The sequence below is a fragment of the Trachypithecus francoisi genome, unplaced genomic scaffold, assembly GCF_009764315.1.
Source record: "Trachypithecus francoisi isolate TF-2019V2 unplaced genomic scaffold, Tfra_2.0 Lachesis_group5, whole genome shotgun sequence".
Lineage (NCBI taxonomy): Eukaryota > Metazoa > Chordata > Mammalia > Primates > Cercopithecidae > Trachypithecus > Trachypithecus francoisi.
Genome location: NW_022681470.1, coordinates 140,730,986 through 140,744,756, shown reverse-complemented (window position 1 = coordinate 140,744,756; position 13,771 = coordinate 140,730,986). Strand labels below are relative to the sequence as shown.

Sequence of the window (13,771 nt, the reverse complement as noted above, 5' to 3'; positions counted from 1 at the left end):
GAATCATCATCTTCTCTCAGCATTTTAGAAACATTTTTCCATTGTGTTCTACAGTCCATGGTTTCCGATGAGAAATCCAGTCATTTAAATCATTGTTTGCTAGAGGGTGGCTGGTGTTTTTATTTTTTATTTTTTAGAAATGGGGTCTCATGTTGCCCAGGCTGGACTCAAACTCTTGGGCTCAAGCAATCCTCCTATCTCAGCTACACAAATAGCTGAAACTACAGACGTGTGCTGGGTTATTAATTTAAGCCTCGGCATATCAGGGTCGTTTCTTCTATAACAATAGATAACTGGGCCAGGTGCTGTGGCTCACACCTGTAATCCCAACACTTTGGGAGGCTGAGGTGGGCAGATCACCTGAAGTCGGGAGTTCAAGAAGAGTCTGACCAACATGGAGAAACCCTGTCTCTACTAAAAATACAAAATTAGCTGGGCGTGGTGGCGCATGCCTACAATCCCAGCTACTCGTGAGTCTGAGGCAGGAGAATCGCTTGAACCCGGGAGGTGGAGGTTGGTTGAGGTGAGCCGAGATGACACCATTGCACTCCAGCCTGGGCAACAAGAGCAAAACTCTGTCTCAAAAAAAAAAAAGGCCGGGCGCGGTGGCTCAAGCCTGTAATCCCAGCACTTTGGGAGGCCGAGACAGGCGGATCATGAGGTCAGGAGATCGAGACCATCCTGGCTAACACAGTGAAACCCCGTCTCTACTAAAAAATACAAAAAACTAGCCGGGCGGACGTGGCGGGCGCCTGTAGTCCCAGCTACTCGCCCAGGAGGCTGAGGCAGGAGAATGGCGTAAACCCGGGAGGCAGAGCTTGCAGTGAGCTGAGATCTGGCCACTGCACTCCAGCCTGGGCGACAGAGCGAGACTCCATCTCAAAAAAAAAAGATAACGGAACAGCAATGATATATACAAGCTCTTACTCTCAGATGTACACACAGACATTCATCCTCCCCAAACTAAACACACACATTCCCAATAGATCTTCTACAGAGGCACCCATAGTTCCCTGAATATACACCTACAAATGTGCAACCCCAGGAATTGACCCCCCAAAATATTGGAAATCCAAAGGCAAATAGAATCCATACTCACCAATGGACCTGCCCACAGATTTAACCACAGAAATGCACAGGAGTGTGTGTTTAACGACAGAAACACAGGCGTGTGTGTATTGACGCACACAAGTTCACGGACATACCCACACACACCCTTAACTACCCATAGATATATCTAGACCTTATTGAAGAAACAAATATGCTTAAGATCAAGGGTGCAGGCAGACAAGTACAGAGTGTCCTCTTACCTCTGACGTCCTTGTCCCTGGCTCAGTTCTCTGCCAGATTATTTTGGGCCTTGTGTCTTTAGGACAAAAGAGACTGCATGGAGTCTGCCTGAAGCTGAGTGTGGACGTGTCCTCCCTAAAGGAACTGCATCTTCTTTTTTTTTCCCTCTCTGTCTCTTTTTTCTTTTTGAGACAGGATCTCGCTCTGTTGCCCAGGCTGGAGTGCAGCGACGTGATCTTGGCTTACTGCACCCTCCACCTCCTAGGTCCAAGTGATTCTTGTGCCTCAGCCTCCTGAGCAGCTGGAATTACAGGCACCCCCACCATAACAGCCTAATTTTTCTTTTTTCTATATATATATATATTTTAGATGGAGTCTTGCTGCAACGCCCAGCTTAGAGTGCAATGGTGTGATCTCGGCTCACTGCAACCTCCACCTCCTGGTTTCAAGTGATTCTCCTGCCTCAGCCTCCCAAGTAGCTGGGATTACAGGTGCGCACCACCACTCCCGGCTGATGTTTGTATTTTTAGTAGAGATGGGGTTTCACCATGTTGGCCAGGCTGGTCTTGAACTCCTGACCTCAAGTGAACCACCCACCTTGGCCTCCCAAAGTGCTGGCATTACAGGCATAAACTACCGCACCCGGCCATGACGGTTTTTCTATTTTTTGTAGAGATGGGGTTTCACTATGTTGGCTAGGCTGGTCTTGAACTCCGGACCGCAAGTGATCCGCCTGCTTCAGCCTCCCAAAGTGCTGGGATTACAGGTGTGAGCCACTGTGCCCAGCCAGAGCCAATTCTTTATAATCCGCTCTCTCAGCCAGCTGCGGTGGCTCATGCCTATAATCCCAGCACTTTGGGAGGCCGAGGCAGGAGGATCACCTGAGGTCAGAAATTCGAGATTAGCCTGACCAACATGGAGAAACGCCATCTCTACTAAAAATAGTGGCTTATTAGCTGGGCGAGGTGGGGGCGCCTGTAGTCCCAGCTACTTGGGAGGCTGAGGCAGGAGAATGGCCTGAACCCGGGAGGCGGAGCTTGCAGTGAGCTGAGATCCGGCCACTGCACTCCAGCCTGGGCGACAGAGCAAGACTCCGTCTCAAAAAAATAAAAATAAAAATAGTGGCTCACGCCTGTAATCCCAGCGCTTTGGGAGGCCAAGGCAGGTGGATCACGAGGTCAGGAGATCGAGACCATCCTGGCTAACACAGTGAAACCCTGTCTCTACTAAAATATAAAAAATTAGCTGGGTGCTGTGGCAGACGCCTGTAGTCCCAGCTACTCAGGAGGCTGAGACAGGAGAATGGTATGAACCCGGGAGGCAGAGCTTGCAGTGAGCCGAGATAGCACCACTGCAGTCCAGCCTGGGTGAAAGAGGGACACTCAGGGCCAGGCGCGGTGGCTCAAGCCTGTAATCCCAGCACTTTGGGAGGCCGAGACGGGTGGATCACGAGGTCAGGAGATCGAGACCATCCTGGCTAACACGGTGAAACCCCGTCTCTACTAAAAAATACAAGAAACTAGCCGGGCGAGGTGGCGGGCGCCCGTAGTCCCAGCTACTCGGGAGGCTGAGGCAGGAGAATGGCGTGAACCCGGGAGGCGGAGCTTGTAGTGAGCTGAGATCCGGCCACTGCACTCCAGCCCGGGAGACAGAGCGAGACTCCGTCTCAAAAAAAAAAAAAAAAGAAAGAAAGAGGGAGACTCCGTCTCAAAAAAAAAAAAAAAAAAAAAAAAAAGCCAGGCGTGGTGGCACATGCCTGTAATCCCAGCTACTCAGGAGGCTGAGGCAGGAGAATCACTTGAACCCAGGAGGTGGAGCTTGCAGTGAGCCGAGATCATGCCATTGCACTCCAGCCTGGGCAACAAGAGTGAAACTCTGTCTAAAAAAAAAAAAAAAAAAAAAAATCCGTCTCCCTCTTTCTGTTACTCGCTCTCTCACTCTCCAGGCCCTCACCAGACACAAAATCTGCCAGTGCCTCCATCTTGGACTTCCTAGCTTCTAGAACCATGAGAAATCTATTTCTGTGGTTTGTGAGCCACTCAGTTGGTGGTCTTTCGTTACAGCATTCCTAGTGGATTAAGACAGCATTCTTGTTCACTATCTGTCTCCCCTTTAGAATTTCAGCACCAGGACCAGAAAACCTGTATTTATTTGTTTGTTAGACACAGGGTCTTGCTCTGTCACCCAGGCTAGAGTGCACTGGCACAATCATAGCTCACTGCAGCCTCGAACTTCTGGGCTCACATGATCCTCCTTCCTTGGCCTCCCAAAGTGTGGGGATTACAGGCAAAGCCACTATGCCTGCTGTCTGTGTCTGTTTTGTTGAGCCACCAACAGGCTGTTAACTTGAGTACATTTCTTCTGCTCTCTGACTTAGTGTACTCATCTGGAAAATGGGGGTGAATGTGCTCCCACGCTGCCGAGCTGCTGTAGAGGGCATTACATGAGTTAATCTCTCCCTGAAATCTCTCTGTGAATGGCCCAACCGTAATCAGACTCCATAAAAGGCAGCTGTAGTCATTCTTCTTTTTCCCTCCTCCCTTCTCCCACTCATTCTGGTGACCCAAGTTCTTCACCTATGACTCACCCCACCCCAGGGCTTTTTCTTTTTTTCTTGAGGTGGAGTCTTGCTCTGTCACCCAAGCTGGAGTACAATGGTGTGATCTCCGCTCACTGCAACCTCGGGCTCCCAGGTTCAAGCAATTCTCCTGCCTCAGCCTCCAGAGCAGCTGGGGTTATAGGTGCATACCACCATGCCTGGCTAATTTTTGTATTTTTGGTAGAGAAGGGGTTTTACCACGTTGTCCAGGCTAGTCTCAAACACTTGACCTCAAGTGATTGGCCCACCTTGGCCTCCCAAACCGAGCTTTTTCTTTTTGCCTTTTTTTTTTTTCTTTTGTGAGACAGAGTCTCACTCTGTCACCCAGGCTGGAGTGCAGTGGCGTGATCTTGGCTCACTGCAACCTCCACCTCCTGGGTTTAAGCGATTCTCCTGCCTCAGCTTCCCAGGTAGCTGGGATTACAGGTGAGCGCCACCACACCTGGCTAATTTTTGTATATTAGTAGAGACAGGGTTTCACCACGTTGGCCAGGCTGGTCTTGAACTCCTCACCTCAAGTGATCTGCCCGCCTCAGCCTCGCAAAGTGTTGGGATTACAGGTGTGAGCCACCATGCCCAGCCCAGAGCTTTTTCTTACAGGGCTCTCGGACCGCTTGACCCAGATACAGGACATTTTCTACAAGTCCAAGGCAACATCCCCTTCTTCCTGCCTCTGCGGAAGTGACAAAGAGAAAGTAACACTAGCTGTTTCCTTTCTTCCAGACCCTTCTGAAAATTCTAATTCCAGAAAACTCATCCTATAAACCAAAATAAAATTCTAAGCCCCCTAACCGACTGAATAGACCCCTCTCTTGGCCAAGAAGATTCCAAAGGAACCTGCAAAACTAGTTCAGCCCATGATAAGAAAAGGATTTGGACATCCCTCAGTGTACCCCCTCCCTTTGGAGTTTAAGCACAACTGACCAGCATTAACATTAAAACAGGCCCAGAGAGTTGGCCAATATATTGTCTTTTTGTTTGTTTGTTTTTGAGACAGAGTTTCGTTCTTGTTGCCCAGGCTAGAGTGCAGTGTCTCGATCTCAGCTCACCACAACCTCCACCTCCCGTATGCAAGTGATTCTCCTGCTTCAGCCTCTTAAGTAACTGGAATTACAGGCGTGCACCACCACGCCCGGCTAATTTTGTATTTTTGATAGAGACAGGGTTTCACCACGTTGGCTAGGCTGGTCTCAAACTCCTGAACTCAGGTGATCCACCCACCTTGGCCTCCCAAAGTGCTGGGATTACACGCGTGAGCCACCACGCCTTTTTGCCTTTCTAACTGAGCTCCTGGCAAATTCAAAAACTGCTTTTCTCTCCCTGCGAGTCTCCCTGGCAGATCCCTCAGTTATATTCACACCCGCCCCTGGAATGCTGTGGCTTCCAGAGATCCACCGGAACACCAAAGACTTCCGTTCTCAATCACCTGAATCTCCGGAATCCCCTGCACCCACCTCCTCTCCCAGTGTTTCACGAATCAGCTAATCCTTCAAGGTCTTTAAAATCTACCCACATCTTCCTCTTGGATTATTGCCTCCTGATAACCTCTCTGATTTCTTTCCACCTTGTGCCCTAACAGTCTGCTCTTTGTACAGCAGCCAGAAGGAGGATGTGAAAAATAAGAGTCAAAGGATGGGCTGGGTGTGGTGGCTCATGCCTGTAATCCCAGCACTTTGGGAGGCCAAGGCAAGAGGATATCTTAGGCCCAGGAATTCGAGATCAACCTAGGCAACATAGTGAGACCCTGTCGCTAAAAAAAAAAAAAAAAAATTAAGCCAGGCACAAGCACAGTGGCTCATGCCCATAATCCCAGCACTTTGGGAAGCAGAGGCAGGCTGATCACCTGAGGTCAGGAGTTCAAGACCAGCCTGGCCAACATGGTGAAACCCTGTCCCTACAAAAATACAAAAATTAGCAGGGCATGATGACGGGTGCCTGTAATCCCAGCTACTCAGGAGGCTGAGGCAGGAGAATCGCTTGAACCCAAGAGGTGGAGGTGGAGGTCGCAGTGAGCCGAGATCTTGCCATTGCACTCCAGCCTGGGCAACAGAGCAAGACTCCATCTCAAAAAAAATAAAATAAAATAAAAAATGAGTCAGGTATGGTAGTGCACACCTGTAGTCCCAGGTACTTGGGAAACTGAGGCGGAAGGATCACTTGAGCCCAGCAGGTTGAGGCTGCAGTGAGCTGTGATCAGGCCACTGTACTGCAGCCTGGGGTACAGAGCAAGACTCTGTCCAAAAAAAAAGAAAAAGAAAATGATAGACCAGACCTTAATGTCTTTCCATGGCTCTGCATGTACGTCAGAATCAAAACTAAATTCCCTCAAAGGACCCATTGCTTTGTCCCCGCCCTCATGTCCCTCCCCAGATTCCTTCTCTTCCCCCCTCGTTCACTCTGTTTCAGCTGCTCTGGTTTCTTTGCTGTTTTTCAAATTCATTCCTGCCTCAAGGCCCTTGCATTTGCTGTTCCCATTGCCTGGAACATCCTTCCACCCACCGAAATAACTAAATAGTCCCATCCTCACCTTATTAAGTCCTCTGCTGAGATGTCACCTTTTCAAAAACTGCCCTACCTCACCTCTGAACCCTGACACCCACTATCTCTCTTGGCACAGTGAGTGCTCAGTAAATGTTTGTGGGACAAAAACATGGATGGAAAAGAGCTTCTGCTCAAAGTTTTTTTTCCTTTTCTCTTTCCTTCCTTCTTTCCCCATCTTTTTTTTCTTTTCTTCTTTTTTTTTTTTTTCTTGAGATGGAATTTCACTCTTGTTGCCCAGGTTGGAGTGCAGTGGCACAATCTCGGCTCACTGCAACCTCTGCCTCCCAGGTTCAAGCCATTCTCCTGCCTCAGCCTCCTGAGTAGCTGGGATTACAGGTGCCCGCCCCCGCGCCCAGCTTATTTTTTGTATTTTTAGTAGAGACAGGGTTTCACCATGTTGGTCAGGCTGGTCTCGAACTCCTGAACTCAGGTGATTCACCCTCATCTGCCTCCCAAAGTGTTGGGATTACAGGCGTGAGCCACCATGCCTGGCCCTTCCTTCCTTCCTTCCTTCCTTCCTTCCTTCCTTCCTTTCTTCCTTCCTTCTTTTGTTCCTTTCTTCTCTTTTTCTCTCCTTCTTTCCTTCCTTCCTTCCTCCCTTCCCTCCCTCCTTCCTTCTCTCTTTCTCCTTCCTTCCTTCTTTCCCCTTCTTCCCTCCCTCCCTTCCTTCTCTTCCTTACTTCCTTCAAGGGATCCTCCCACCTCAGCCTCCCGAGTAGCTGAGACTATAGGCACGTACAACCATGCCTAGCTAATGTTTTGTATTTTTAGTAGAAATGGGGTTTTCCCATGTTGCCCAGGCTGGTCTTGAGCTCCTGGACTCAAGCACTCTTCCCACCTCTGCCTCCAAAAGTACTAGGGTTACAGGTGAGAGCCACTGCGCCTGGCCCTCTCTCTCTCCCATCTCAGATTTTTCTCTCCACGTTAGCCACTCCCACATGTTCTCCTCACACCAGTCTCCTTCCATTGAAAAACCACCTTCAAGCTACTGGTGGATGAAGGGTGCAAACCACCCCACCCCTGGATCAAACCCCCAAGCCCCCCCTCTATCACCCACGGCTATATTTCCTTGAACAAGCTGCTTAATCTCTCCAAGCCTCTGTTTCCTCAACTCCCTCCTGTCATGATGAAAGATGTGTTTCTCCCCTGGGATAAAGCCAATTAGCTCACACAGTCGTCACAATGACTAGGTGGCTCCCGGATGAACTATGCGTTTGATAAATGGTGCTGTCAAGTTCTGTTACTGAGAACTGATGATTGTTTATCATGAGGCATGAATGTGACGGGTTGTATGTGCTTGGCTATAGAAAAAGGGTGAGATGTAGGCTGGACACGGTGGCTCACATCTGTAATCCCAGCCCTTTGGGAGGCTGAGGCAAGTGGATCACTTGAGGCCGGGAGTTTGAGACCAGCCATGGTGAGACCTCGTCGCTACTAAAAATACAGAAATGAGGGCAGGGCGTGGTGGCTCAAACGCCTGTAATCCCAGCACATTGGGAGGCGGAGGTGGGCAGATCACTTGAGGTCAGGAGTTTGAAACCAGCCTGGCCAACATGGCAAAACCCCGTCTCTACCAAAAATTTAAAAATTAGCCGGACGTGGTGGCAGGCGCCTGTAATCCCAGCTACTCGGGAGGCTGAGGTGGAAGGATCATTTGAACCGGGGAGGGGGAGGTTGCAGTGAGCCAAGGTCGCACCACTGCACTCCATCCTGGGCAACAAAGCGAGACTCCGTCTCAAAAACAAAACAAAATTAGCTGGGTATGGTGTCTCCTGCCTGTAATCCTAGCTACTCAGGAGGCTGAGGCGTGAGAATCGCTTGAGTCCAGGAGGCAGACCTTACAGTGAGCTGAGATCACTGGACTGCACTCCAGCTTGGGCCACAGAGCAAGACTCTGTCTCAAAAAACAAATAAAACAAATGAAAAAGGGCGAGATTTCTTTCTGCCTTTGCAATGTCCTAGGCCTTATCTACGATGTGCACCACATTCTGGATGAATGCTTATTCAATGATAAAATTGAGGGTATTTTTTTCCTTTCCCTTCTACTTTTGTGGAGAGGTTTTCTGAGTTGGAAGAAGATTCTTGTATTTAGTTGTATTTCCACAACATCAGCACGTCCTACATTTTTTTTAATCTGCCCAGTCAGCCTGAGTTTCAGGAAGCCAGAGAGGCCCTAGTTTGTTGGTATTATGTATTTACTTAGAGACAGAGTCTCACTCTGTTGCCCAGGCTGGAGTGCAGTGACGGTGATCTCTGCTCACTGCAACCTCCGCCTCCTGGGTTCAAGCGATTCTCGTGCCTCAGCCTCCTGAGGAGCTGGGATTACAGGCACTAACTACCATACCCAGCTAATTTTTTGTATTTTTAGTAGAGACAGGGTTTCACCATGTTGGCCAGGCTGGTCTCAAACTCTCGACCTGAGTTGATCTGCCCACCTCGGCCTCCCAAAGTGCTGGGATTACAGGCGTGAGCCACTGCGCCCGGCCTGTTGCTATAATTTTAGAGAAACACGGTGAACTCTATCATCAGTCCTGGGTTCAAATCCTGTGTGGCCCAGAGTAGGCCACTCAAACTCTGCCTAAGTTTCCTCTCTAGTAAGTTAGGGTTACCTCTGACAGCATCTGTTTTGGAGAGTCATTGCCAGGACTAATGATGACAAAGAGCTTAACACAGATCCTAGCCCAGATCAAACAATTTTAGTTAATAGTAATAACCACCTTGCTTTTAGGACAGGTGACACTCACTGGGCCCGCCCATACCAAGCTCCTGTCTTAGTAACAATGAAATGATGCCTACCTTTGCAATAAAAGCTAACATAATAGTGTTGGCCATGTGGCAGGCCCTGGGCTAATTCCTTTTTGGTTTTTTAAATGTTTTCGAGATAGGATCTGGCCCTGTCACCCAGGCTGGAGTGCAGTGGCATGATCCCAGCTCACTGCAACCTCTGTCTCCTGGGCTCAAGTCAACCTCCCACCTCAGCCTCCTGAGTAGCTGGGACTACAGGGGTGCGCCACCACACCTGGCTAATTTTTGTATTTTTTGTAGAGACAGGGTTTCACCACGTTGGCCAGGCTAGTCTTGAACTCTTGAGCTAAAGTGATCTGCCTGCTCTGGCCTCCCAAAGTGTGGAATTACAGGCGTGAGCCACTGCGCCTGGCTGTCTGCCTTTACTTTCTTTCTTTCTGTCCTTCTTTTTTTTTGCTTTGAGACAGAGTCTCAATCTGTCACCCAAGCTGGAGTGCAGCAGAACAGTCATAGCTCACTGTAGCCTCGATCTCCTGAACTCAAGTGATCCTCCGACCTCAGCCTCCTGAGTAGCTGGGACTACAGGCATGCAACATCATGCCTGGCTAATTTTTATTTTATTTTTAGTAGAGAAGGTTTCGCTGTATTGCCCAGGCTGTTCTCAAACTACTGAGCTCAAGTGATCCTCCCATCTTGGCCTCCCAAAATGTTGGGACTGCAGGCCTGGCTAATTAAAAAAAATTTTTTTTTGCAGAGATGGGGTCTCATAATGTTGCCCAGGCTCGTCCCGAACTCCCGGGCTCAAGTGATTCTCCCACCTCAGCATCCCAAAGTCCTGGGATTACAGGCGAGAACCACTGCGCCCGGCCTCTCTTTGCATTTTTCTTTTCTTTTCTTCCTTTCTTTCCTTCCTCTCTCTCTCTCTCTCTGTCTCTTCTCTTTTTTGAGATCAAGTCTCACTCTGTTGCCCAGGCTGGAGTGCAGTGGCGTGATCTTGGCTCACTGCAACCTCCGCCTCCCAGGTAACTGGGATTACAGGTGCAAGCCACCACGCCTGGCAAATTTTTTTTTGTATTTTTAATACAGATGGGGTTTCACCCTGTTGGCCAGGCTGGTCTCGAACTCCTGACCTCAGGTGATCTGCCCACCTCGACCTCCCAAAGTGCTGGGATTACAGGCATGAGCCACCTAGCCCCGTCTGCATTTTTCAAGAATACAATAAACTGTCATTAACTATCATCACCCTGCTATACAATAGATGTCTTGAATTTTTTCCTCTGATATAACTGTAATTATGTATCCTTTTGCCACCTCTCTTCATCCCTCTTCCCCGACAACCTTCCCAGCCTCTGGTAACCACCATGGTAACCTGCAGACACCTTGATCTCCAACTTCCAGCCTGCAGAACAGAGAGACGATACATTTCTGTTGTTGAAGCCTCCAGTCTATGGTACTTGGTTATGGCAACCTCAGAAAACTAATGCAATCTCCAAATCCCTCATCGCTTCCTCTGGGTGTCTGTCTACTTTTCCCTTAGTGTTTCCTGTAAGTCCTCAAAGCCTGCAGGGGCACATAGCAGGGGCCCATTGACTGACTACATGATCCTCCCAGGGGAGACAGGAGAAACACAACCAAGTTAAAGAAGAAGAGAGACTGGGCTTGGATGCGGTGGCTCATGCTTGTAATCCCAGCACTTTGGGAAGATGAACTGGGAGGATTGCTTGAGTCCAGGAGTTCAAGACCAGCCTGGGCAACATAGGAAGACCCTTTTTCTCTATTTTTATTTATTTTTATTTTTTATTTTTTTTGGAGACGAAGTCTTGCTCTTGTCCCCCAGGCTGGAGTGCGATGGCGTGATCTCGGCTCACTGCAACCTCCTCCTCCCGGGTTCAAATGATTCTCCTGCCTCAGTCTCCCAAGTAGCTGGGATTACAGGCACCTGCCACTACACCCGGCTAATTTTTGTATTTTTTGTAGAGACGGGGTTTCACCACGTTGCCTAGGCTGGTCTCGAACTCCTGACCTCAGGTGATCCGCCCGTGTTGGCCTCCCAAAGTGCTGGGATTACAGGAGTGAGCCACTGCGCCTGGCAATAAAATTCTTAAAAAAAAAAAAAAAAAAGAGAGAGAGAGAGGGAGAGAAGAAGAGATTGGGAACTGGTCCCATGTCTCCTGCTGCAGGACCTTGGGAAAATCCTGAACCCTTTGAACCTCAGTTTGCTCCTCCGTAAAACGGGGCCATCAGAACATCAGCCAGTATCTCTAAATTCCCTGTGGGATTGTGAATCCTACATGCCCCGGTTTACCCCAGGCTTGCACGAAAAATAAGGTTTATCTTGGGTGCCACACAGAGACGATCCCTTCTGTGTCCCTCAAGCCATCTGTGACCTTCCCACTTCATAAAAGCAAAGGTCACTTGCTCTTTGAAACTTTCTCTGTGCCAGGCAAGAGCTGAATAATCATTTTTCATTCCCCCAACAGGCCCCTCAAGCAAGATGCTGTTATCGTCATCATGACACCCATTTTGCAGATGGGGGAAAGTGAGGCTCAGAAAGACCTGTCTCTACTGAAAGTACAAAAACATCAGTGCCTGTAATCCCAGCTACTCGGGAGGCTGAGGCAGGAGAATTGCTGAGATCGTGCCATTGCACTCCAGCCTGGGCGACAAGAGCAAAACTCCGTCTCAAAAAAAAAACAAAAGTACAGTGGGAGAAAGAAAGGGAGAGGGTGGTTGGGGACATGGAAGAGGTGACAGTTGGGTAGGGACTCAAGGTGGAAAGGGGTACGAAGTGCAAGCTGGGTGCAGTGGCTCATGCCTGTAATCCCAGCACTTTGGGAGGCCAAGGCAGGAGGATCACTTGTGCCCGGGAGTTCTAGACCAGCCTGGCCGACATAGAGACACCTTGTCTCTACGAAATATTTAAAAACAATTCACTGGGTTAGGTGGCACACATCTGTGGTCCCAGCTACTTGGGAGGCTGAATTGGGAGAATCACTTGAGTTTGGGAGGTCTAGACTTCAGTGAGCCGTGATCGTGCCACCATACTCCAGTCTGGGCAACAGAGCAAGATCTTGTCTCAAAAAAAAAAAAAAAAAAAAAGGAAGGAAAGAAGGGAGGGAGGGAGGGAGGGAGGGGGGTTGACATGCAAGGCCATTTGAGGATGGGCTGGGACGTTGTACACTCATTTCCCTCCTCCCCAGAGGACCAGAAGGAGCAAGAGATCCCCTTACCTGTGGGCACCAGGTATCTCAGCATTAGTAACACCAGGACCCACTGCGGGCCTCCAGGGGCACCCTGCTGCGGGCCAGCCATTCACAGCATCAGGAAGACTCGGGGGCTGCTCTTTGCCCTCGTTCCAACCCCTCAGCCGAGCCCAGAGGCATGTCCAGCAGCCCCGGGCGGCCAGGTGGCTGAGATCTGGCGAGTATCAAATGTGCCCAGTCGGCCTAATCCCTGCGAGGCCGGGCAGGGCTGGGAAGGATCCCCTTGCCTATTCCTAGGCCCTGATTGGCTCCCTGGGCCCTTGGTTCAGCCTGCCTGGGCTCCCAGGAAGACAGGGCTTCGTGGACATTGAGGGGAGCGGGAGTTTCAGCTGCCAGGCTCAGCTGTGGGTGTCAGGAAAAGTCGCTCTAGAATGTTCCCCAGACCCAGAGCTGCACTGCAACTTTCGTGGGCCACGATCACCTGTGCAATTAACCCATTAAATTGGTTTTTCTTAAAAAAAAAAAAAAAAAGCGAAGTCCCATTATGTTGCCCAGGCTGGAATGCAGTGGTGCCATCTTGCTTCACGGGTAACCTCCACCTCTCGGTTCAAGGGATTCTTGTACCTCAGCCTCCCGAGTAGCTAGGACTGCAGGCACGCGCCACTATGCCCAGCTAATTTTTGTATTTTTTTTTTTTGTAGATACAGGGTTTCACCATGTTGGCCAGGCTGGTCTCGAACTCCCGATCTCAAGTGATCTGCTGGCCTCAGCCTCACAAAGTGCCGAGATTACAGGCATGAGCCACCGCGCCCGGCCAATACTTACATTTCCCCCCGCCACAGCTTTATTGAGACATTTGAGACATTTTATTGAGACATTGAGACATTTAATTAAAAAATTAAATGTCATACTTTGTAATAATTTTTAAGCAAAGGGGCCCCCGTTTTCACTTTGCACTGGACCCTGCAAATCACACCTCTGGTCCTGCTGCAAGAGGTAGTCTCTGCTATTCCATAGCAGCCTCATGTTCCCTCTCTGTGACGCTCTGAATTGCATCCCCCTCAAATTCACAAGTTGAAGCCTTTACTTCCGATGTGACTGCATTCAGAAACAGTTTTCAGTCTGGGCACGGTGACTCTCGCCTGTAATCCCAGCACTTTGGGAGATTGAGGCAAGCAGACCATCTGAGGTCAGGAGTTCGAGACCAACCTGACCAACATAGAGAAACGCCATCTCTACTAAAAATACAAAATTTCCCGGGCGTGGTGGTGCATGCCTGTAATCCCAACTACTCAGGAGGCTGAGGCAGGAGAATTGCTTGAACCCAGGAGGTGGAGGTTGCAGTGAGCAGAGCAGAGATCAGGCCATTGTACAAAAAAAACCCCAGAGTTTT

The 13,771-nt window shown here is 49.5% G+C and overlaps 1 protein-coding gene across 1 annotated transcript in view; it reads right to left on the bottom strand.

Moving 5' to 3' along the window:
- Window positions 1–12,487, bottom strand: part of MUC16 (mucin 16, cell surface associated) — a 207,833-nt gene extending 195,346 nt beyond the window's left edge. Inside the window, exon 1 of the mRNA XM_033195391.1 lies at window positions 12,406–12,487. Within this exon, the coding sequence (XP_033051282.1) occupies window positions 12,406–12,487 (82 nt within the window). The remainder of the gene's footprint in view (window positions 1–12,405) is intronic.
- Window positions 12,488–13,771: the final 1,284 nt, after the last annotated feature.